We start from the raw sequence: 26,288 nt of genomic DNA, 5'->3' as shown, positions 1-26,288 counted from the left end.
CAAGTACCAGTTTATTGTTTATCTATTACTGCATAACAAATTTCGCAAAATTTGATGGCTTGAACAAAAAATGTTTATTTTTTGCTTAAGATATTTTTTATTGAAGTATAGTTGATATACAATGTTATATTTATTTCAAGTATACAAAATAGTATAAACATTACTAAATTCTCACCCTAACTAGTGTAGTTACTGTCAACATAGAAAGATGTTACAGAGCTGTTGACTATATTCTCTGTGCTGTATTAACAAATTTTATCATCTCATGGTTTTTCTTGTGAGAAATCAGGTAAGGCTTAGCTGGGTGCCTCTAGATGAAGGTCTCTTATAACGTTGAATCAAACTTCAGCTGCTGAGGTCTCTTTTAAAGGATCAAGTTAGGAGTAGAGGGAAAGTTCTGCTTCCCAGCTCACTCATGTGGGCAGGTCTTTGTCTCTTACCAGGAAGGCTTTTTAACAGTGCTGTCCCAAGACAGAGCTGCTAAATTCCTCCAGAACTGGCAAGCAAGGAGAAAACCACAGTTTGTCAAATATGGAGGTCATAGTCTTTTTATAACTTAATCTCAGAAATGAATAACACCTCTTAATTTTTGCATGTTCTGTTTCTTACAAGGAGGTCTGTAAGTCCAGCCTACATCTAAGGGAAGGAGATTACACAAGGGAGTGAATATCAGAAGGCAAGGATCATTGGGGGCCATTTTATTTATTTATAACGAGATATAATTTACATAACATTAGTTTCAGTTGTACAACATAATGACTCAATATTGGTATATGTTGTGAAATGATCACCACTAAGTCCATCCATCTCCACACAGCTACAAAATTACTTGTGATGATATTTAAGATTTTGAGACTTAAGATATTATTTGAATGTCTTTCTCTGTCTAATTTCACTTAGCATAATGCCCTCAGGGACAGTCCAAGTTGTCACAAATGGCAAGATTTCCTTCTCTTCTATAAAAGGCTGAATAGCAATCCTTTGCATACATACACACACCACTTTTTTTTTAATCGAATTATTGATGGACATGTAGGTTGCTTCTAAACTTTGGCTGTTGTAAATAATAACCTCGAACATGAGAGTGCAAATATCCTTTTTAATAAGTATTTTTGTTTCCTTTTCCAGAAACAGAATTGCTGGATCATATGGAAATTCTATTCTTAATTTTTTAAGTAACCTCCATACTATTTTCCATAGTGGCTGCACCAATTTACATTCCCACCAAGAGGGCACAACAGTTACCTTTTCTCTACATCCTTGCCAACACTTGCTATTGCTTGTCTTTTTCATAGCAGCCATTCTAACAGGTGTGAGGTGATATCTCATGCATTTTTTTATTAAGGTTTCATTTATATACACTCTTATGAAGGTTTTATATGAAAAACAATGTGGTTACTACATTCACCCATATCATTGAGTCCCCCCATGCCCCACTGCAGTCACTGTCCATCAGTGTAGTAAGAAGCCACAGAGTCACTACTTGTCCTCTGTGCTACACTGTCTTCCCCATGATTCCCACCATACCATGTGTACTAATCATAATACCCCTCAATCCCCTTCTCCCTCCTTCCCTACCTGCCCTCCTCTACCTCTCTCCTTTGGTAACTGCTAGGCCCTTGGAGTCTGAGTATGCCTCTGTTTTGCTCCTTCAGTTTTGCTTCATCGTTATACTCCACAAATGAGGGAAATCCTTTGATACTTGTCTTTCTCTGCCTGGCTTATTTCACTGAGCATAATGTTCTCCAGCTCCATCCATGTTGTTGCACATGATAGGATTTGTTTGTTTCTTATAGCTGAATAGTATTCCATTGTTTATATGTACCACATCTTCTTTATCCATTCATCTTCTGATGGACACTTAGGTTGCTTCCATATCTTGGCTATTGTAAAAAGTGCTGCAGTAAACATAGGGGTGCATATATCTTTTTGAATCTGAAAATTCGGGTAAATTCCTAGGAGTTGAATTCCCGGGTCAAATGGTATTTCTACTTTTAGTTTTCTGAGGAACCTCTGTACTGCTCTCCATAATGGTTGAACTAGTTTACATTCCCACCAGCAGTGTAGGAGGGTTCCCCTTTCTCCGCATCCTCTGCAGCATTTTTTGTTTCTAGTCTTTTGGATGTTGGCCATCCTAACTGATGTGAGGTGATATCTCACTGTGGTTTTAATTTGCAATTATTTCCCTGATAATTAGCGATGTAGAGCATCTTTTTATGTGCCTGTTGGCCATTTGAATTTCTTCTTTGGAGAACTGTCTCTTCATATCCTCTGCCCATTTTTAATCGGGTTGTTTGCTTTTTAGTTGTTGAGACGTGTGAGTTCTTTATATATTTTGGGTGTCAACCCCATGTTGGATATGTCATTTACAAATATGTTCTCCCATACTGTAGGATGCCTTTTGTTCTGCTGATGGTGCCCTTTGCTGTACAGAAGCTTTTTAGCTTGATGTAGTCACATTTGTTCATTTTTGCTTTTATTTCCCTTGTCCAAGGAGATGTGTTCAGGAAAAAGTTGCTCATGTGTATATTCAGGAGATTTTTGTCTTTGTTGTCTTCTAAGAGTTTTATGGTTTCATGACTTACATTCAGGTCTTTGATCCATTTCGAGTTTACTTTTGTATGGAGGGTTAGACAGTAATCCAGTTTCATTCTCTTGCATGTAGCTGTCCAGTTTTGCCAACACCAGCTGTTGAAGAGGCTGTCATTTCCCCATTGTATGTCCATGGCTCCTTTATCACATATTAATTGACCATATATGCTTGGGTTTATATTTGGGCTCACTAGTCTGCTCCATTGGTCTATGGATCTGTTCTTGTGTCAGTATTATCTCATGTGGTTTTAATTGGCATTTCCTTGTTGATTAGTGATGTTGAGCACCTTTTCTGTATCTGTTGGACATCTGTATTTTTTTTTTGAAAAAAATTTTTTTCAGTTCCTCTGCCCATTTTTAAATCAAATTTTTTTTGTATGAGTTTTTTATGTATTTTGTATACTAACTCCTTATCACATACATAATTCACAAGCATTTCTCCTAGTTGGTAGGTTGTCTTTTCATTTTACTGATGTTTTTCTTTGCTGTGCAGAAGCTTTTTAGTTTGAGAAGTCTCACTTGTTAATTTTTTGTTTTACTGCCACTGCTTTTAGTGTTAAGTATAAAAAAGCACTGTCAAGACCAGTGTCAAGAAACTTAATCCCTGTATTTTCTTCTAGGAGTTTTATATTCTCAGGTGTTTTTTCAAGTCTGTAATCTATTTCCAGTTAATTTTTATGTATGGTGTAAAATGGTCTGGTTTCATTCTGTTCATGTGGCTGTCCAGTTTTTCCAACACCATTTACAAGGAGACTTTCCTTTACCCCTTGTATATTCTTGCCTCCTTTATCATAAATTAATTGGCCATATATGCATGGGTTTATTTCTGTGTTCATTATTCCATTGATCTGTATGTATGTTTTTATATAAATACCATGCTGTTTTGATACAGTTTTATACTACTTTATAATACAGTTTTAGTATATAGTCTGTAATACAGACTTAACACAGGTTTGAACCATGCAGGTTCACTTACACATTTTTTTTCCAACAACTCCAGAAAACATTTTCTTTGGCTTTCTGTGTACTCAGAATACAGTATATATATTGCATGTAACATAAAATATGTGTTAATTGCTATTTATGTTATTGGTAAGGCTTCCAGTCAAGGGTAGGTTAGTAGTAAAGTTCTTGGAGAGTCAAAAGTTATAGGCAGATTTTTTACTCCAAGGGGCCCCTAATCCCTACATTGTTCACTGTTCAACTGCAGAGTTTGAAATTGGGAAGTGTGGTACCTCCAATTTTGTTCTTTTTTCTCATGATTGTTTTGGCTATCTGGGGTCACTTGTGGTGCTGTGCAAATTTGAAGATTGTTTTATTTCAGTGAAAAATGCCTTTGGAATTTTGATAGAGACTGCATTGAATCTGTAGCTTGCTTGGGGAATTATGGACATTTTAACAATATTAATTCTTCCAATCCATGAGCACAGACTCTTTCCATTTATTTGTATCCTCTAAGTTTTTCAGTCAGTATCTTATTTTCCAGTGTACAGGTCTTTCATCTCCTTGGTTTAATTTATTCCTAAGTATTTTATTATTTTTGATGCAACTGGTAAGTGGGATTGTTTTTAAAATTTCTCTTTCCAGTAGTTTATTATTATTGTAATACTACATTATACTATTAGTATAATACAACAGATTTTTGTGTTATTGATTTGTATCCTGCAACTTTACTGATTTCATTTATTCTAGGAGTTTTTGGTGGCGTCTCTAGGGTTTTCCTTCTGTAATATCATTTGCAAGTACTGACAGTTGTACTTCTTCCTTACCAATTTGGATGCCTTTTATTTCTTTTTCTTGCCTAGTTTTTCTGGCTAGGACTTAGAATACTGTGTTGAATGAAAGTGGCTAGAGTGGGTATCATTGATTTGTTCCTGATCTTAGGGGAAAAGCTTTCAGCTTTTCATCTCATTATAATGTTAGTTGTATGCTTGTCATATTGCTTTTATTATGTTAAGGTGCATTCCCTCTAAACTCACTTTGTTGAGAAGTTTATTATAAATACAAGTTTAATTTTGTCAAAAGCTTTTTTCAGCATCTGTTGAGATCATCATATGATTTTACCCTTCATTTTGTTTCTGTGGTTTGTCACATTGATTGATTTGTGAAGTTTGAACCATCCCTGCATCCCTGTAATAAAAAAATCTACTTGATCATGGTGTATGGTCCTCCTAATGTATTGATGGATTCAGTTTGCTAATTTTGTTGAGGATTTTGTAACTATGTTCATGAGGAATATTGGCCTGTAATTTTCCTTGTAGTGTTCTTGTCTGTTTTTGCTCTCAGGGTAATGCCTCATAAATGAGTTCAGAAATGTTCCCTCCTCTTCTGGTTTTTGGAAGAGCTTAAGAAGGATTGGTATTCATTCTTCAAGTATTTGATTGAATTCACTAGTGAAGCCATCTAGTCTTAGACTTTTCTTTGTTGAGAGGTTTTGATAATTGATTCAGTTGCCTTACTAGTAATTAGTCTGTTTATATTTCTCTTTCTTCATGATACTGTCTTGATAGGTTGTATGTTTCTAGGAGTTTATCCATTTGTTGTAGGTTGTCCAATTTGTTGGTGTGTAATTGTTCATAGTAGTCCTTGTGATCCTTTGTATCTCTGTGGTATCAGTTGTAATGTCTCATCTTTTATATCTGATTTTGAGTCTTCTCTTTTTTAGTTGGTGAGTCTAGCCAAAGGTTTGTCTATTTTGTTTATCTTTTCAAAACAAACAGCTCTTAGTTTCTGACCTTTTCTGTTGTTTCTTTTGTTCTGTTGCATTTATTTCCTCTCTGATGTTTATTTCCTTCCTTCTACAAACTTTAAGCTTGTCTGTTTAGGCTTTTTTTTTAAAGCTAGTTGAGGTGTAAAGTTAGATTCTTTCTTTGAGATCTTTCTTGTTTCCTAATGTAGATATTTATTAGCTGTAAATTTCCCTTTTAGAACTGCTTTCGCTGTATCCCCTAAGTTTTGGTAAAGTTGTATTTTGATTTTCATTTGTCCCAAGGTACAAATGAAATTTCTCTTTCAATTTCTTGTTCAACCCATTGATTGTTCAGTAGCTTCTTGATTGATCTCCATATATATGTGAATCCTTCACTTTTCTTCTTGCAATTGATTTTGGGTTTCAAACCATTGTGGTGGAAAGGATGCTTGATATAATTTCAGTTTTCTTAAATTTACTAAGACTTGTGGTCTGAAATATGATCTGTCCTGGAGAATGTTCCATTGAGAAGGATATGTATTCTGTTGCTTTGAGATGGAATATTCTATATATGTATGTTAAGTTGTTCTGGTCTAACATGTTTAAGGCCAATGTTTTCCTCTTGATTTTTTGTCGGGTTGGTTTATGTATTGATGGAAGTGGGATAATATTATTGTATTGCTATTATTATTGTATTGCTGTCTGTTTCTCCTTTTAGGTCTGTTGATAATTGCTTTATATATTTAGGTGCTCCTGTGTTGTGTGCCTAAATATTTACAAATGTTATATCCTGTTGTTGGATTTAGCTCTTTATCATTATGTAATAACTTTGTCTCTTATTATAGTCATTGTCTTAATGCTTTTTGTCTGATGTAAGTAAATCTACCCCAGTTTTCTTTTGCTTTCCATTGGTATGGAATATCTTTTTCCATACCTTCACTTTCAGCCTCTGTGTGTCCTTAAAACAGATATGTGCCTCTTGTAGGCAGTGTATAGTTGATCTTTTTTCTTTTTTAATCTATTCAGTTACCTCATGTCTTTTCATTGTGAAATTTGGTCTGTTTACATTTAAAGTAGTTATAGATAGGTATGTACTTATTGCCATTTTGTCAATAGTTTTCTGGTTGTTTTGTAATTCCTTTGTTCTCTTCCTCTATAATCTGATGGTATTCTGCAGTGGTACTCTTAGATTCTTTTCTTTTTTTGTGTGTATATCTCCTGTGGATTTCTGCTATGTGGTTACTATGAGGTTTACATAAAACATCTTAGAATTATAAGTCTGTCTATCTATCTATTATGAGCATCGTTGTGGTTACTACATTCCCCATATTATCAAGTCCCCAACATATACTCCATTACAGTCACTGTCCATCAGCATAGTAACCTTCTCTGTGCTATACTTCCTTCCCTGTGCCACCCCTATATTATGTGTGCTAATCATAATGCCCCTTAATCCTCTTATCCCTCCCTACCCAACCACCCTCTCAGTCCCTTTCCCTTTGGTAACTGTTAGTCCATTCTTGGGTTCTGTGAGTCTGCTACTGTTTTGTTCCTTCAGTTTTTGCTTTGTTGTTATATTCCACAGATGAGTGAAATCATTTGGTACTTGTCTTTCTCCGCCTGGCTTATTTCCCTAAACATAATATGCTCTAATTCCATCCATGTTGTTGCAAATGGTAAGATATGTTTTCTTCTTATGGCTGAATAATATTCCATTGTGTGTATGTACCACCTCTTCTTTATCCATTCATGTACTGATGGACACTTAGGTTGCTTCTATATGTTGGCTCTTGTAAATAGTGCTACGATAAACATAGGGGTGCATATGTCTTTTTGAAACTGAGAATTTGTTTTCTTTGGGTAAATTCCTAGGGGTGGAATTCCTGGGTCAAATGGTATTTCTATTTTTAGTTTTTTGAGGAACTTCCATATTGCTTTCCACAATGGTTGGACTGATTTACATTCCCACCAGCAGTGTAGGAGGGTTCCCCTTTCTGCACATCCTTGCCAACATTTGTTGTTGTTTGTCTTTTGGATGTTGGCCATCCTAACTGGTATGAGGTGATACCTCATTGTGGTTTTAATTTGCATTTCTCTGATGATTAGCGATGTGGAGCATCTTTTCATGTGCCTGTTGGCCATCTGAATTTCTTCTTTGGAGAACTGTCTCTATATCCTCTGCCCATTTTTTTTTTCCTCTGCCCATTTTTTAATCGGGTTATTTGCTTTTTGGTTGTTGAGGTGCGTGAGCTCTTTATATATTTTGAATGTGAATGTCTCATCAGGTACGTCATTTATGAATATATTCTCTCATACTGTAGGATGCCTTTTTATTCTACTGATGGTGTCCTTTGCTGTACAGAAGATTTTTAGTCTGATATAGTTCCACTTGTTCATTTTTGCTTTTGTTTCCATTGCCTGAGGAGACATGTTCATGAAAAAGTTGCTCATGTTTATATTCAAGAGAGTTTTGTCAATGTTTTCTTCTAAGAATTTTATGGTTTTATGACTTACATTCAGGTTTTTGATCCATTTCAAGTTAACTTTTGGGTATGGAGTTAGACAGTAATCCAGTTTCATTCTCTTATATATAGCTGTCCAGTTTTGCCAACACCAGCTGTTGAAGAAGCTGTCATTTCCCCCTTGTATGTCCATGGCACCTTTATATCATATATTAATTGGCCATATATGTGTGGTTTTATATCTGGGCTCTCTATTTTGTTTCATTGATCTGTGGTGCTCTGTTCTTGTGCCCGTGCCAAATTTTCTTGAATACTGTGGCTTTGTAATAGAGCTCAAAGTTAGGTAGCATAATCCCCCCAGCTTTATTCTTCCTTCTCAGGATTGCTTTGGCTGGTTATTCGAGGTCTTTTGTAGTTCCATATGAATTTTAGAACTATTTCTTCAAGTTCGTTGGAGAATGCTGTCAGTATTTTGATAGAGATTGCATTGAATCTGTAGATTGTTTTAGGCAGGATGGCCATTTTGACAATATTAATTCTTCCTATCCAAGAGCATGGGATGAATTTCCATTTTTTAGTGTGCTCTGTAATTTCTCTTAAGAGTGCTTGTAGTTTCCAGCGTATAAGTCTTTCACTTCCTTGGTTAGGTTTATTCCTAGGTATTTTATTCTTTTTGAAGCAATTGTGAATGGAATTATTTTCCTGATTTCTCTTTCTGCTAGTTTATCGTTAGTGTATAGGAAAGCAACAGATTTCTGTGTATTAATTTTGTATCCTGCAACTTTGCTGAATTCATATATTAGTTCTAGTAGTTTTGGAGTGGATTCTTTATGGTTTTTTAGGTACAATACTGCAAATAGTGACAGTTTGACTTCTTCTTTACCAATCTGGATGCCTTGTATTTCTTTATTTTGTCTGATTGCTGTCGCCAGGACCTCCAGTACTATGTTGAATAATAGTGGGGAGAGTGGGCATCCCTGTCTTGTTCCCAATCTTAGAGGAAAAGGTTTCAGCTTCTTGCTGTTAAGTATGATGTTGGCTGTGGGTTTGTTGTATATGGCCTTTCTTATGTTGAGGTATTTGCTCTCCATACCCATTTTGTTGAGAGTTTTTATCATGAATGGATGTTGAATTTTGTCAGATGCTTTTCAGCATCTATGGAGATCATGTGATTTTTGCCCTTTTTATTGATGTAGTGGATGATGTTTATGGACTTTTGAATGTTGTACCATCCTTGCATCCCTGGGATGAATCCCACTTGGTCATGATGTTTGATCCTCTTGATGTACTTTTGAAATTGGTTTGCTAATATGTTGTTGAATATTTTTGCATCTATGTTTATCAGGGATATTGGTCTGTAATTTTTTGTGGTGTGTGTGGTGTCTTTGCCTGGTTTTGGTATTAGAGTCATGTTGGATTCATAGAATGTGTTTGGAAGTATTTCTTCCTCTTCTATTTTTTGGAAAACTTTAAAGAGAATGGGTATTATGTCTTCTCTAAATGTCTGATAAAATTCAGTGGTGAAGCCATCTGGTCCGGCGGTTTTGTTCTTGGGTAGTTTTACGTATATTCTTGTATGTGATTCAATTTAATTGATGGTGATTGGTCTGTTGAAATTTTCTGTTTCTTCCTGGGTCAGTCTTGGAAGGTTGTATTTTTCTAGAAAGTTGTTTATTTCTTCTTGGTTATCCAGTTTGTTAGCATATAATTTTTCATAGTATTCTCTAATAATTCTTTGTATTTCTGTGGTGTTCGTCGTGATTTTTCCATTCTCATTTCTGATTCTGTTTATGTGTGTAGATTCTCTTTTTCTTGATAAGTCTGGCTAGGTTTTATCTATTTTGTTTATTTTCTTAAAGAACCAGCTTTTGGTTTCATTGATTCTATTGTTTTTTTTTCTTCTCAATTTTGTTTATTTCTTCTCTTATCTTTATTATGTCCCTCCATCTACTGACTTTGGGCCTTGTTTGTTCTTCTTTTTCCTGTTTCACTAATTGTGAATTTAGACTGGTCCTTTGGGATTGTTCTTCCTTCTTTAAATAGGCCTGAACTGCTGTATATTTTCCTCTTAGAACTGCCTTTGCTGTGTCCCACAGAAGTTGGGGCATTGCACTGTTATTTTTATTTGTCTCCATATATTTCTTGATATGTGTTTTAATTTGGTCATTGATCCATTGATTATTTAGGACCATGTTGTTAAGCCTCCATGTGTTTGTGAACCTTTTTGTTTTCCTTGTACAATTTATGTCTAGTTTCATACCTTTGTAATCTGAGAAGTTGGTTGGTACAATTTCAGTCTTTTGAATTTGCTAAGGCTCTTTTTGTGGCCTTGTATGTGATCTCTTCTGCAAAATGTTCCATGTGCACTTGAGAAGAATGTGTATCCTGCTGCTTTTGGGTGGAGTGTTCTAGAGATGTCTGTTCTAATGTGTTGTTCAGTGCCTCTGTCTCCTTACTTATTTTCTGTCTGGTCGATCTGTCCTTTGGAGAGAGTGGTGTGTTGAAGTCTCTTAAAATGAAAGCATTGCATTTGATTCCCCCATTTAATTCTATTAGTATTTGTTGTGCATATTTGGTTACTCCTATGTTGGGTGCATAGATATTTATAATGGTTATATCTTCTAGTTGAACTAACTCCTTTATTATTATATAATGCCCTTCTTTGTCTCATGTTACTTTCTTTCTTTTGAAATCTATTTTATCTTATACAAGTATTGCAACAGCTCCTTTTTTCTCCCTCTTTTTGCATGAAATATCTTTTTCCATCCTTTCACTTTTAGTCTATGTATGTCTTTGGGTTTGAAGTGTGGATGGGTCTACAACAGTCTGTTTTAAGGTGATAACATAAATTCAAATGCCTTCTACAGCTCAACATTTTTATACCCCTTCCTCCAGATTTTGTTCTTGGTGTCATTATTTATTTATTTTTATCTTGTAAATCTGTTATTTATTGTACTGACAGTTACTTTTACTTTTGTATTTTAACCTTCATGCTACTTTTTACATTATTAACTCACCACAACATCATTCTTATTTTACTATATATTCATCTTTTCTAATGAGATGTATATTTTCATATGTTTTCCTGTTACTGTTAATGCCTTTCAATTTGATTAAAGAATTCCCTTTAATATTTCTTGTAAGGCTGTTGAAGTGATGTTGAACTCTCTTAGATTTTGTTTGGAAAGTGCCTTATCTCTCTTTAAAATCTGAAGGTCAACTTTGCCAGGTAGAATATTCTTGAATGGAAGTTTTTTCTTTCAGCACTTTGAATATATCATGCCACTCCATTCTGGCTTGCAAAGTTTCTTCTGAAATATCTGCTGATAGTCTTGTTGGGGTTTGGGGGATTCCATTGTACATAAGTTGATTTTCTCTTGCTGCTTTTAAGATTCTCTCCTGTCTTTAACTTTTGACACTTTAACTGTAATGTTTCTTGGTGTACATCTCATCTTTTTTTGAACTCTCTGGGCTTCCTGGTTCTGGATGTCTTTGTTTTTCTCATTAGGGAAGTTTTCACCCATTGTTCAAATAGGTGTTCTGACCATTTTTCTCTCTTTTCCTATGGGACACCTCTATTAGAAATGTTGGTCTGCTTGATGTTGTCCTGTAAATCCCTTAAGCTATCTTCAGTTTTTTCATTCTTTTGTTTCTTTTTGCTGCTCTGATTGGATGAGTTCCAGTACCCCTGGCTGAGTTTACTGATACTTTCTTCCACTCTATCTGGTCTGCTTTTAAATCTGTTTGGTATTTTCTTGTATTTTCTCTTTGTTGAAATTCTTTGTTCATCCATTCTAGCTAAGTGAGCATTGTTATGACCATTATTTTGAACTGCTTAGGTAAGTCAGTTATCATTAGGATCTTTTTCTGAGGTTTTATCATGTTCTTTCATTTGTAGTGTGTTCCTCTGTTTCTTCATTTTCCTTGATTTTCTGTGTTGATTTCTATGCGTTAGATAAAAAAGCCACATTTCCCAGTCTTGAATGAGTGGCTTCATGAAAGAGATGACTCACTGTTCAGCCCTGCACTAGCTCTTGGTGTCTCTCTAACCTTTTTGATTGTTAAAGCAGCCTACTTTATCCTTGACTCCCAATATTTGAGTGTGTGTCAAGAGATGTCAGTGTTCTAAAGGGGAGGATTTCAGTCAGCAGTTAAACTGAGACTGATTGGAAGCCAGGCCCTCAGCTTTTAAAATATGCAGATCTCTTTTTCAGGGAAGATTGGAGATGGGTATTTCTGTCTACTCCCTTTGCATTGAGCCCTGGGATGACAGCCAGTTATGCACTGTTTCATTGTTTGTTTTCATTCCATTAAACACAAGCCCTGCTTGCCCCCAGAGCAGCCTGTCTAAGGATGTTTTCTCTGTGGCAGCCCCAAAAACCAGTGAGCCAAATGCATATACAAGCTCCATTTTTGGAGACACTTGTCAGCCTGGGGCAGGGTAGAGGAAGAATACAAAAGTGGCACCCACCAGCCTCCCCAGTCTCTGGAGAGGAGTGTAATTATTCCCTAGTTATGTTTTTAATTAGAAACCTGCCCTTCTGGCCATAACTGTGAAGATAAGTAATAGTCCTCTTTCACAGAAAGTCTGGGGTGCATTTTCATCTGCTCTCTCTATACAGTGCGCTAGTTGGCGGGGAGTGGAGCTGAGTGCTGGTTAAAAACTGTTTTAGTTTTTGTTAGAACCCTATAGGACCCATGAATGTAAGCCCTGTTTGCAACAAGTGCTAGGTGATCAAGGGATGTCCCCTGGTGACCGCTGCAAAAACCAGGACATCAGAAGTATGCATAAGGTCCTTTTTGGGAGATACTAGTGACCTGGAGTATTGCAGAGGCAGAGTGTGATAGTACCCCCACTCTAAAATATCTGGAGAAGGTCTCGAGGCCTGTAATTCTAGGCTGGAGGGGGTTCCTAGCTCCAGGGAAGTTCACTCTGGAATTGGTGATACTGAAAAATGATAGTAGACTATTTTGGGGTAAAAGGTCTTAACACCAAGCTGTAGTCTTATGGCAAGGTGAGTGCTAGAATCCCATCTGCATCCAGCAAGTCTGAATGCAGCAAGTCCGTCTGTCTCTGCCTGTGCTCCAGTCTCTGTCCTGAGCATGGGGCAGAGTTCTATATAGCAACACAGGTAGTAGTGGCTTATTTCCAGCACATGTGCAAGCATGCACCTGCGCAGTAGGCTAAGTATTGCATCATTGCCTGTGCATAGTGGGCAAGTAGATTAGGATCAGGTGAGGATCATCACCATGGAACTTCCATTTTCCATACAGGCCCCTGGATGTATGTTACATTAGATGCCTGGCCATCAGGCTGAAATTTTAAAATAAGCAAATGAGCCTCTTACACAGAGAGTTTGGACACTTTTCAGTTGGCTGCCTTTCTGCTGGGCTCTGGGGTGGATGAATCTGCACAAGTTCTTTAAGAGTTAAAGCTTTCAAGGTCTCATTGATGTAAGCCCTATTTGGCTTCCCGAGCTAGATGTTTTGGGGACTTTTTGCTCAGGTGTAGGTCTTAAAAAAGTCGGCATACTCGATACGGGGTTCAGACTCTACTTCTCAGGGAGAAGCTTGGGGCTGTGAGTTCTTTCCCCACTGTGGGTTGCCACACCAGGATGAGGTTTATGGCAAGATTTGTCTCATTTGCTCCTCCCTATTTTGATGTGGGTTTTTTCTTGTTTGCCTGATGTACAAGAATCAGTTCTTAGTTTTTCTTTCAGAGTTTGATATGTAGCTGTAGATTTATTGTGTCTGTGTGATGAAGTGTGTTCAGACCCTTGATCACCATCTTGAGCTGGAGCCTATTGCAGGAGGTGGGAGGTACATTTTAGAGGCTGCCTACCACAGTCAGATTCTGAAAACCTTGTAAACCATGTTAAATATTTCTGATTTTATTACAAAGATTCTAGTAAGCCATGAGAGAATTTCAAACAGGGAAGTCATTTGATCAGATTTGTGTAAAAAATTACTTTGTCTGGTGTCAGAATGGATAGGCTAGAGTGGATGGTGGAGACCAGAGAAGAGATTATTGCTGCCAGGTGGAGAATGACAATTACCAAATGATTTTCCTCATTTGTGGAGTATAACAACAAAGCAAAACTGAAGGAACAAAACAGCAGCAGACTCACAGACTCCAAGAAGGGACTAGCGGTTACCAAAGGGGAGGGGTGGGGGAGCATGGGTGGGGAGGGAGGGAGGCATATTATGATTGGTACACATGGTATGGGGGGGAATCACAGGGAAGACAGTGTAGCACAGAGAAGACAAGTAGTGACTCTGTGGCATTTTACTATGCTGATGGACAGTGACTGTAACGGGATATGGGTGGGGGGACTTGATAATATGGGTGAATGTAGTAACCACAGTGTTTTTCATGTGAAACCTTCATAAGAGTGTGTATCAATGATAATTTCATAAAAAATTTAAAAAATATATATTTTAATGGCACAGTCAAGCCCCATTTCTTGGACTGTATCTTGGCTTTCTTCCCCCACTGTATGTATATAAGGCAAGCCACATACCCAGTTTTAAATATTTTAGAAGTGGGATTTAAGAAAAGAAAAGGAAACAGGTGAAATTAATTTATTAATATTTTTTATTTGATCTAACATACCCAAACATTATCATTTAAATTTGCAATCAATATAAAAAGTATTAACCAGTTATTTAAAATACTTTGTTGTTGGTGGTGGTCTAAGTGTTTGAAATCCACTTATGGCACATCTCAATTCAGACTAGCCACATTTCAAGCACTCAAAAGCCAAATGTGGCTGGTGGCCTCCTTACTAAATAGGACACACCTAGTCAGTAAGGATGATTACCGTTTACGCTTTTTTATAAATTTCAAGGGAGAGATTGGACAAGACTCACCAGTGACCCAGTGACTATTACAATATGAAGTAAGTATGTCAAAAAGTTCTCTCTTACAATTTGTCTAAGTTTGTCTCTTAAAAATTTGTTAGTAGTTTTCAGAAATTTTTCTCTTTTCTGCTGTCTGTGGGACTCCACCTCCTGTTTCGTCTTGTCTGATTTCTGCCCCCTCTGCCTTCCACAAACTCATGCTTTGTCTTTATACAGTCCATTTGCAGTGTGGACTCCTTTAGTCTTTTTAGTGTCCTGTTCCTTTTCCCTATGTGTGGAATAGGCTGACTTCAAATCTGTAAACTGAACAGCCTCATTTCTTGGACTGTATCTTGGCTTTCTTCCCCCACTGTATAATTGTATTGCTTTTCTTACAAGTCAGTCTTCCTACTCTCTTGGGGTGCTCTTGGAAATGTTCTGTGTCCTGTTCAGAGTCAAGCCTTCCTTTTAATTTTGTCCATCAGAGATAGAAGAAAATATAAACAACCTAAAAAGTGGAAAGCACATTAAATAATGTCTTTTAAAGTGTTACTATCTTTCCTTTAAATTTTTTAAAAATCCTTTACTCCAAAATGATTTTTCTTTGTAGTTTTCTCCAGTGCTATATTTTGCATTCCAAGCATAGTATATACACATTGAGATACTACTTCACACCTCACTCATTGAACAAAAGCAGTATTTTAAAAGTTTACCTTTTTCAAGCTTCCAAAGTTATGCACCCAAAAATGTTAGTGATACTGAAATTCCAAACCACACTGCAAGGATACCAGTTAAAAGTACCAAAGGAAATGGCAGCTGATGATCCTTCCACCCAAAGAATTAGATTCATAATGAAGAGGTCCACAAAGATGACACTAGGGAGGGAAAGTCATAAGAAAACAATATCCTTTCAGGAAAATGCTACAAACATATTTGATGCAAATGTCGGAATATTCCTTTGGTTAGAAGGATATAATAAATTACAAGATCATACCCTAGAAGAATATTAAAATACAACATGCAAACCCAGTCACTGACCTGGGACTTAAGCCATGTAATACCATATAAGAAGGTAGCAGTTTATTATAGGACCTAATTTCCACATCCTTCTCACCTTTGCACCTCCAGAGTCTAGCAGAAAATAAGGCATGGAGAAATATACCATGGAAAAACTCAGTAGGCAATGTACTGAACATAAGTAAGAAAATGCACATATTAAAAATAGAGTTTAGAATCTTACACTGAAATGGGCTCTAAGAAGGCTCAAGTCAGACAAGTACTCATTTAAAACAAAGGGTTTTAAATTAATTGCTCAACTAAGGGTATTATGTTCAGTGAAATAAGTCAGGTGGAGGAAGACAGGTACCAAAATGATCTCGTGTGTGGAGTATAACAACAAAGTGAAACTGAAAGAGCAAAACAGCAGCAGACTCAGAGACTCTTAAGAAGGGACTTAGTGGTTATTAAAGGGGAGGGGCTGGGGAAGGAAGAAGGGGATTAAGGGGCACTATAATTTGCAATCACAATATAGGTAGGTCACAGGGAAGGCCCGTACAGCACAGAGAAGACAAGTAATGACTATAGCATCTTACAACTCTGATGGACAGTGAAGGCAGTGGGGTGTGTGTGGGGGACTTGATAATATGGGTGAATGTTGTAACCATAATGTTGCTCATGTGAAGCCTTCATATAAGATTGTATATCAATAATGCCTTAATAAAAAAATTAAAAATTTTTAAAATTAAAAAATAAAAAAGATTGTTATAGGACAGGTGAAAAATGTAGTGGTTTGAGTTTTAGTGGTAACCACGGAAATGGAAATAAGTTTACATCCTTAATATTTGAATAAATCCACTTATCAGATTTAAAAGATAGCTTTGGTGTAGGAATTGAAGGAATTAAGGAAGATTCTTAGGTTTCTAGCTAGAATAGAGGATGGGTGGTATTTACTGGAAAAGTACTGTAGAAAGCAATTTTGTGGTAAAGGAGGAGATGAGTTATGTTTTGGTTTAATTAAGGTGAAGGTGATGATTGACATGGAATAGATGTAATTTGATAGGTTCTGGTATTCACCTGACTTGAAAAAAGGCTGGAGATACAATTTCAGAAGACTTCAGCATAGCTGTGGTAGTGGTTTTGAGTACTTAATAGTAAAGTGAGAAGGCCTAGAACCTATCAAGGAAGAATTCCAACATTTAAGAGAGGAGGCACTGGCCGGAAGTTATGAGGAAAACCAAGAGATGGTGGTGAGACATTCTTTTCCATCTAGTGATAAGTTTGTATTTTTAATTTCTTCTAGCTTGAAGTTAGTATTATCTGTGTTGAAGAAAAGACATAACTAAGAGATAGCTCGATTCTTTTGTTCAACAAATATTTTTTGAGAATTGATTAATATGAAAGGCATTGTGCTGAGTATTGGAGATACAAGGTGAATTGGTACATTTTAGCTGTATCAGTCTCAGAAGTTGTTAGCTAGCACCTTGAAGGTATCACTGAGTCCTGATTCTTTTAACTGATAATTTTTTGGTTCCAGAAACATGAGTTTTATCTATTTTCCTAGAGATGAGTAGAGAGTTAATTCATACTAACCAGACATAAGAGTCCAGCTGGTAAACTTTCACTATATTAATTTACAGTGAAAAATGTAAATGTCAGCTGCCCAACAGTGCATTTTCTCCCCTCTGAAAAAGCCAGAATATTGTTTATCGACAAGTTGAACACTCTAAATATATAGTTTCTTCAATATATAATAGTCTGTGTAAACTTTTCTACTATGTGATATACCTGCCAGAGCAATAGGTAAGTAGACTCATTGATAAAATCGTATCAGTCTTTTTCTCTTCTTTTTCCAGGTATCACTACCAAACCATGCACAGACACCCACTCTTATACCTTCTTCCCTTACCCTTTCTTGCTTCCCTTTGGTAAATACAAATAAATTCAGAAAATTGTATGTTAAAAATGTGATGGTGCCAAATTTAGTTTTACTATTTTGTCATTGATTTGTTTTGAATCCAGTTGTCTGCAGTATCTTGACTAGTCATGCTCAGGTAAGCATATAAACCCCTCAGAAAATTGGAACATGTTGGATTCTCATTCCTACCATAGATACATATGAGAAGTTAAAATGTGGATCAGATGTGGGTTGTGAGACAGAATTGAAAATGACTTCAAGGTTGGTTGGTTTTTTTAAATGTGATTAACTAGAATAGTGTCGCCTTTGACCGTGAAAGGAAAAACTGTAAGAGGAATGGATTTGAGGGAAACAATAGATGTTCTGGCTGATAAACTGGAGATGATGCCTGTTGTACTTCATGTGAGGACTGATGTTGATTAGGCAGCTAAATATACGATTCTCGAGTTTAGAGGAGTCATTCTGACTTTAGGTTACATTTGCATGTTTTGGGCATTGTTGATGATATTTAAAGCCATGAAATGAAATGAGAGCACTGCATAGAGAAAAGAAGATCTGGGACTAAGCCCAGGACATACATAGGCAGTGAAGTATTGGAAATGAGGAGCCAACAAAAGAGAAGGAGCGGTTAGAGGAAATTCAGGGGAATAGTATTCTAAAAGCCAAGCGAAGAGTGTTTAAAGAGTGAGAGAGCAAGCACAGCAAGTGCTGAAGAAAGGGACTGGATGGATTACAGAGGCATGAGGAAATAAGGGGGCAGCTGATGATATGTTCGTTGTCTTGATTTGTGATGGTGATAATTTTATGGGTTTATACATAAGTTCATAAATTGTACATGTTATTTATGTGCAGTTTATTGCATGTCACTTATATTTCAGTATAGCTCCTCTTAAAAAATTTAATATCCATTTGTGATTTTAAAAAAAAAAAAAGAATATGATCAGCTGTCAAATGCTTTTGATAGGTCAAGTTCAGATCTGACCATTAGAAATGGAATAGCAGCATCCTTGGTGACCTTAAATAGAATACCATCAGTGGAGTTGTGGGGATAGAAATGTGATCTGTGTGAATTCAAGTGAGAATGGGAAGAGAGGGCATATTGACAGAGTATGGACAACTTCTTAAAGAGTTTTCTGTAAGGAGATGTTGGAAAATGATACTGAAGGGAGATGTGAAGTCAAGAGGAAGCTTTTTGCTTTTTGTTTTTAAGAAAGGAAAAGTAACAACTTAAAAAGATAATAGCTTGTTTTTATGCTGATGGAATGAATCAGCAGAAAGGGAAAAAATGATGCTATATGAAAAAGAAAAATTGTTGGCAAACAGAAGAATTGCTGGAGTGATACCAATATATTCCTTCTCTGCCATTGGTCTTGAGAATTCTGGTCATAATTACAAAATTAATTTCTAAATCTCTTTTGATATGCTCTTTGCTTATTTGTTTATTTTAAAACTATGTGTTTTATGGATCACTTTTGAACATATCTTTACTTAAAGTCATACATTTTTTTAAGTGTAGTAATTACCATATTTGATATTTCTCATCTTGTTTATTCTTAAGATTGACATTTATTATACATTGGTGTCTCATAGTTTATCTCATGCAATCATAATACCCATGCCTCTTCAAATAAAATATAGATCTTCCAATCCAGCACTTGTCAGCATGACTGTGATAAATAAACTACCATGATCAGTTGTTAAGAATTTTAACAGGATATGTTCTCCCTATAAGGTAAATGTGAAATAGTTTTACTGAAGATTTTGATGAAGTAAATTTTGAGGTTGAGTTGATTGCTTTGGAGGTAGAAAAAAGTTGATGGAATTTTTGCTTGGGGGTGCAGTTCCTTCAAATTTTCTGTTTGATAACTCTGACGTAACTATTTCCATAGGTGTTGGGAAACCCAGGAGCTTTCAAAAGAAGCCTGTTATTCTCAGCCTTGTATTATATGGGCTTTGAAACTTACCAAGCCATTTCTCGGGCTGCTGTGGTTCATGCCACAGCCAAAGGTAAGCCATAATACAATAACATGTATTATGTACTGCATTCTTACAGTGAAGTAGGCTAGAGAAGATAAAATGTGTTTTCAAATTGTCTCAAATCTCAAAAACACTTTTCCCAATATGTTCTTGAAAAATATCAGCCAGTACCTGCACAGTTCAAACCTATGTTATTGTAGTTAACTGTATACACACCACTCACTCACACACACGTCTATGTATATAGAATTTCTTCTAGCAGCTAGAGCTCCTTGAGTGAGAAACACTCTGTTAATACTTACTAGTTTTATATGACCCTTAAGGGGGAAAAATAGCACAGAAACCATTTCTGACCCACAAAGCCTTAAATATTTACTCCGTGGATCTTTATAAAAAAGGTTTGCCAACCCCTACTTTAGGATTATACAATGGTTCTTCTGTTTCTTTAATGCCAACATGTTATACCCTTCTTGAAATATTACGAAAGGCCCAGTTACTTTAAGATAGAAGTATTTTATTTGCAAACAATGCAATTTGGTACTAAATATCAAGTAACTGGTTGAAAATTAGAAAAATGCCATCAAATTTCTTATTTGGCATTATAGGGAAGTAACATTATGACTTCCCATATTTTAAAAATTAAATTTAATTAAACCAGTTGTGTATGTAGACAGAGCAAAAATTTCAGTATACTTGAGAAAAACTCTTAATTCGTGGACTAAAAGCTTTTTTTTGTTTTTCACAATCCCCACTTTTTAATCATTAAGAGGGTGATGAGGAAAGAAGCAGATACTTAATTTTGAGTAGATGTTCTTATTAAAGTTCTGATAGATGAAGAATTTGAGAATATTAGTGGGACATTTCTAGTTACTGATTTCATTTATTCATGACTGTTATCTTTAAAAAAGCAGATAATTGAGAATGGTTGTTTTTATTTTTTCTCTTTTTTTAGTGTATCATTTTCATGAAAGGCAAAGTTGAGGACATGGTTTTATCAGTGGCTCAGTGAGATATTTTACCAATACTTACAACAACTCAGCTTTTTAAAGCTCCCTTGACATTTCACCATAACTTTAGTTCTCATAGCAACCTTGTAAAGTAGTTAGGACAAGCAGATTTATCACATTATATTAATTTTTTTAGTTTATCCTTGATCTGCCGTGTGGTTGCACTTCTAAGATTTTTATGTCTGTGTGTGTACCATTATAGTACTAATTTTTGAAAGGCTCACATAGTTAAGCTTCTTCAAAGTGTCAGAGCAGAGATTAGAGTTCTTATGCATCTTTTTTGGGTAATATTGAAAATCATTAATTTAAAGATGGACATGTTTTGCCTCACATCAAGGCATCTGTTACAGTTTCAGTGTTCATTTCATTAAAGAAGTGCAAAGCAGCAAAATATGGCACTTTGAAAGGCAAAGCCAAAATTCCTTCTAAGCTTAATGATTTTTAGTCCATTTTTTCAGAACTGTCTTCATGATAAAAAAGTACTGCATATTCAGTAAAGTAAAAATACTTTTTTAAGGCGCTAAACCCTGTTGAGGCCTATATGAGCTGGGGGTGGACTTGTGCAGCCACAGTAGTGGGGGGTGAGGAGGACATAAGACTGACCACTGGCCCCTTACTTTGTGTGTCAAGGAACTTTGGTGTGGCTTTCCTTCATTCTCTCTCTCTACTTATTGAGTGAGTGGCCATGAATTGGGCTTGAGAGTCCTGTGGCCCAGTCAGAGAGTAGGGGCTGTAAGAGTGAATTTTCTTTGCTGGGGGATGGCTCTGTGTCCTGACCAGGCGGATCACATCCTGCTCTGGGACGGTTGGCCTTTCACCCACGATTCTAAGATGGCGACTGTCAAGTGTGACTTTACTTAGAATGTCACTTCGGAGGAGACTATTCATTTCAGTAAGATGTCCATTATAGGAATTGGTTGGCATGGCCTGTGCTATCAGCATCTTATTAAAAGGCTTGGCTGATGAACTTGCCGTTGTGGATGTTGATGAAGGCAAACTGAAGGGTGAGACAGTGGATCTAAAACATGGCAGCCCTTTCATGAAAATGCCAAATACTGTTTTCAGCACAGATTATCTTGTCACTGCAAACTCCAACCTAGTGATTATCGCAATAGGTGCACGCCCAAAAACAGGAGAAACATGCCTTGATGTAGTCAAGCAAAACATATCCATTTTTAATGTTTTCCAGTATTACCCAATATAGTCCCCACTGTATATGGATAATGATTTCTGATCCAGTGGTCATCTTAATTTATGTAGCTTGAAAGTTAAATGCATTTCCCAAAAACCATATTATTGGAAGTGGCTATAATCTGGACACTGCCCATTTCCATTTCTTTATTGGGCAAAGGCTTGGTATCCACTCTGAAAGGTTTCATGGGTTGGATCCTTGGAGAGCATGGAGACTCAAGTGTACCTATGTGGAGTGGCGTTAACATTGCTGGTGTCCTTCTGAAGGATCTGAACTCAGATACAGGAATGAATAAATATCCTGAGCAGTGGAAAATGTCCATAAACATGATTATCTGTGGCTGTGAGGTCGTTAAAATGAAAGGGTACACTAATTGGGCCATTGGCCATCAATGGCTGATTTAACTGAAAGCATTTTGAAGAATCTTAGGAGGGTGCATCTGGTTTCTTCCGTAAGTAAGGGCCACTGTGGAATAAATGAAGAAGTATTCTCTAGTGTTCCTTGGATATTGGGAGATAATGAAATGGTATTGCAAGACTTACAAAGGTAAAGCTGACCCCTGAAGAGGAGGCCCGTTTGAGAAAGTATGCAGAAAAACTGGAAAACTCAAAAGGATCTCAAGGTTTAAAGTTGTTTAAAGCTACTGTTCTGAAGTTGTTGATGAAGAGATTGTGGTTAGAGAATTGTATATTAAATTTTTGAAAAAGCTTGAATTCTTTGAAGTTGGAAAAATGAAATGGGATAGAGTGACTCCTGTCCTCTATGTCATTTAGCATCCAGATGCTTGATGATACTTGTGTTTTACATTCCTAAAGGACTCCACCAAAGATGTTTTTTGTGCCTCTGCTGTATTGATACTTGCTGTGTGTGTGTGTGTGTGTGTGTGTGTGTGTGTGTGTGTGTGTGTGTGTGTGTGTGTGTGTGTGTGTAGTTGCCAATTGATCTAAAAGAATATATGATGTATGTGTTTATTGTGTTACAGAAATTCTGATTCTTTCACCAGTACATGCTAATTCCTTTGCTCTGGCTGGCTTATATCTATGTTCACTTATATACTGTTAAGAAAATGATAACTTCCTTTACAAATTTAAAAGTATGTACACACAAAAATAACTCTTAATGTTAGTTCCAATCCCAGCACCAAGTAAAACCGTGGTTTGACCTTGAAAAAAAGTCTTATATTCTAAGGTGTAACTTATCTGAAAACTAAATTTTTGTTTTTATTACAGATTTTAGTGAAAACTACCTTATATTTTAGAATTTTCTGTATTTTTTAGACATTTTTTGAGCACTTAAAATTAGTGCAAATGAAGAGCTGTCTTGGTCCTGGGGTGGCTGCATCATTTATTTTTATTTGTTTGGTAAATGCTATCTCTTAACTTAGTAAAATGAAAGAAAAGACACTAAAATTATACCTGTAGGATCAATGAATAAGCATGTCATATTAATATCTACTATAATAATTTGGTAGGAAATTTTCTTCGGATATTACAAATATCCAAAATATAAGTTTAACACATTAGTCATGAGGTATGTAATATTTTAACAAAAATGATCTGTAACCTAAATTTAGTAAAACACTTTCTATTTCAAAAGAATGAGTAATGTTAATATTAAAATGACTACATAAGGGGTTTATCCCAAATAAATATTGTGACTTTATATTACCACTGTTGTAGGAAATAGGTTGAGGTGGATACAGGTTGTCTACTAAAGACTGTAATTTGCCAGTTGTTCTTTGTTATGTAATAAATAGAATCCAAGGTACAAAAGAAGAGAATGCAAAGAACAGTGTGGATATTGATTTAGTCTGCCTTGATTTTCTTTAGCTTTGTTTTCTTAAAACAAACAAAACATTTATAATTAGTTGATAGGCATTTTCATGTAATATGATTTGCGAGACTAGGCCACAGCGCTTGAAAAAGCATCAATCACTGATAAAATATAGAAACCAGATTTTCTTCTAACTTAGAAAATTTTGTGTTCCCATAAAATTATAACTTATTGGTCCTTACAAGTTTTACTTTGTCATATGTTTCTTGCATTTGCTAAGCTGTAATCCTTCATACTTTTTAGGAATTGGTCTTCAAATAATTCTACTTCTCTAAATTCTGCTTAGTTCTCTTTAAATCTGCTTCATGCTCATTGAAGCCAATTAAAAACTTTTTTCCTCCATTTACTGGAGTTAAATCATATTCTGAAGTGAGATATATTTAGACATTAATTTAAGAGCATATATATTTTTGGCATTTCAGTTGGATGGGATTGTAGGACTTATTCTTTAATTGGTAATGTCTATATTTACTACAAGCTAATGCCAAATACCCACTTGTCAGCAGTAATGAAGCACTCCAAATAGAAAGTTTATCATTATTTCCTTAAAAATGTAATGTCCCTCAGGATATGCTAATACCTTCACAGTACTCTGTGTGTGTATGAAAGTTCACTGGTAGAATGCTTCAAAGATAATTACAAATGACTCTGTTTAAGGTTTCTACATATAATTACTTCAGTTATATCTTCATATACTTTTATTGATTCCTCTTTACTGAGGAATCTATAGAAAGGTCGGGGCTCCTTCATATGCATTTCTTTGTACTACAGAATTTTTAGAGGCACTGCTTCCAGTACTGCTGAGACACAGTATTGTTAGTGAGAAAAATTTCCCTTAAATTTTGATAATGTGGCTGCTACTTAGAGCCTTCAGGTATCTAGGAAAATCTTAGAGTAGGAAATCTCGATATTCATTTTCTACTTTGTAAGTCCTATATGGAGAGACTTCAGAACTGGAGCTGTTTTGCATGTCCCTATACTTCCTGTCTGGCTAAGAGTACCCTTAGCAAGAAAAACTAGAAAACCAAAGTTTACTAACTTACATATATGCAGTAGGTCACATCATAGACATTAAAAAAAAATTCTAATAGTTTTTATGATCTCATGCATATTCATTTTAGACTAAATTTAGGATGTCACTGTATAGTTGTAGGTGAATTACTATCTCAGTTCAATTTGGGATGTTTATTCATTACATAAGTTGAAAAGTAATTTGCTTTAAATAAAATAGTGCATTTTATAGAATATGGTCTCTTTATATCAGTAACATAGTGTATTTTTTAAATATTTCTAGGAAAAGTACAGAATATTAAATAAATAAAAAGTACCCCACACAACTAATTTGCAGATTTGTGAGTGGTCTACATGCTCCCATCCTAATGCCTGTGTGAGTCTGTAGTGTCTGAGTAAATGCATTTTTTTTCTTATAAATTTGCACACTGTATGATTTTAGAAATTTCTGTTTAGAATAAAAAAAAAGATTTAAAGCCTGGATGCTGTAGCTTTACTGTATAATAAAGAAATAAGTGATTTAAGAAGTTGTAAAAGAATTATTGCACACAAAGCTTTAAATTATTTTAAGTTCACTAAATTTCAACATTTTTCTTTATATAGGTGATAAAATGTCGAATTCTTAGATCATGTTATGGACAGTAATCTCTTCATCATTCTTCTTAGGGAGTCAGAATAAACAATGAATAGAATTAAATGTAAGTTTAGTACTTATACATACTATGTGTACATTCAAATATGCCAGATCAATATATTTAATATTACATAAGTTTATACTGCTGTAACAAATTACCACAGACTTTGTGACTTAAAACAACACAAATTTATTACTTTACAGTTCTGTAGTTCAGAAGTCCACAATGGGTCCCACTGAGTTATATCAAGGAATTGTCAGTGCTGTCTTCCTTTCTGGCGTCTCTAGGGGAAAATCTGTTTCCTTATTTTTTCCAGTTCCTAGAGTCTTTCTGTATTCCTTGGCTAAAGGCCCTTTTCCTTCATGTTCAAAGCTAGCAATCATTTCGCTCTGACCTGTTTCCACTGTCCTATCTCTGGCTTTCTTCTGCCTCTCTTTTCTAGTTTCAAGGATGCTTGTGATTATATTGGGCCCACCTGGCTAATTCAAGATAATTTCCTATTTTAAGGTTAGTTTATTAGCAACTTTAATTCCATATAAAACCTTAGTTCCCCCTTTGCCCTGTAACCTTTACATTTTCACATGTTCCAAGGATTAAGATGTGGACATGTTTGGGGCCATTATTCTGCTAACCACAGAGAGCAACTGAGAAAGTTGAGACTACTAATAGTTCTTTTTAAGAATCTTTGGGTCGCTACAACCTTAATTTGTAGATTCAGCCACTGATAAAAAATGTAGAATAGCATGGAAGTAAACTTGAGAAAATCAACCAGCCATGTGAAAATTGTGAAACTATAGCATCTAACCAGATTGAAATAGGATTAAAGAGGGTGAAAAAATCTTACTTTAGAGATCCTTTGCTATTGTCATTTAATTTTTTAGTATAATTATGTATGATTTTGACTTTAAAAAATACTTCACTTTACATTAGTTGTGTCATAGTTCATGAGGGTTTTCTTTTTCTTGTCTAGATTTTAATTTTTCAAAAGCTTAAATTTTTTTGATGTTAAGTACACTATGATTAATTAAAGCATACCAAGATAAATAATAAACATTGAAATATTATCTTACATGTAGGACTAAGTAATACAGCACTCTTACAAAAGACAAAATTAAATGTGTATGTTGTATTGTAGT

At 35.6% G+C, this 26,288-nt stretch overlaps 1 protein-coding gene and 1 pseudogene across 7 annotated transcripts in view; both read left to right on the top strand.

The window, feature by feature from the left end:
• Positions 1-26,288, top strand: part of RMDN1 (regulator of microtubule dynamics 1) — a 52,598-nt gene that overhangs the window by 2,018 nt on the left and 24,292 nt on the right. For all 7 annotated transcript variants that reach the window (XR_012128300.1, XR_012128299.1, XM_036995649.2 and 4 more), the window contains exon 2: positions 19,387-19,504. Coding sequence is in view for 5 of the 7 variants with exons in the window: in XM_036995649.2 (XP_036851544.1) it covers positions 19,387-19,504 (118 nt within the window). In the remaining 2 variants the exon portion in view is untranslated. The remainder of the gene's footprint in view (positions 1-19,386; positions 19,505-26,288) is intronic.
• LOC140847951 (L-lactate dehydrogenase A-like 6A) lies at positions 19,515-25,094 on the top strand (annotated as a pseudogene).

The sequence above is a fragment of the Manis javanica genome, chromosome 2, assembly GCF_040802235.1.
Source record: "Manis javanica isolate MJ-LG chromosome 2, MJ_LKY, whole genome shotgun sequence".
In the NCBI taxonomy this organism is placed as follows: Eukaryota; Metazoa; Chordata; class Mammalia; order Pholidota; family Manidae; genus Manis; species Manis javanica.
Note: the sequence above shows the minus strand (reverse complement) of the source record. Positions and strands in the feature narration are given on the sequence as shown.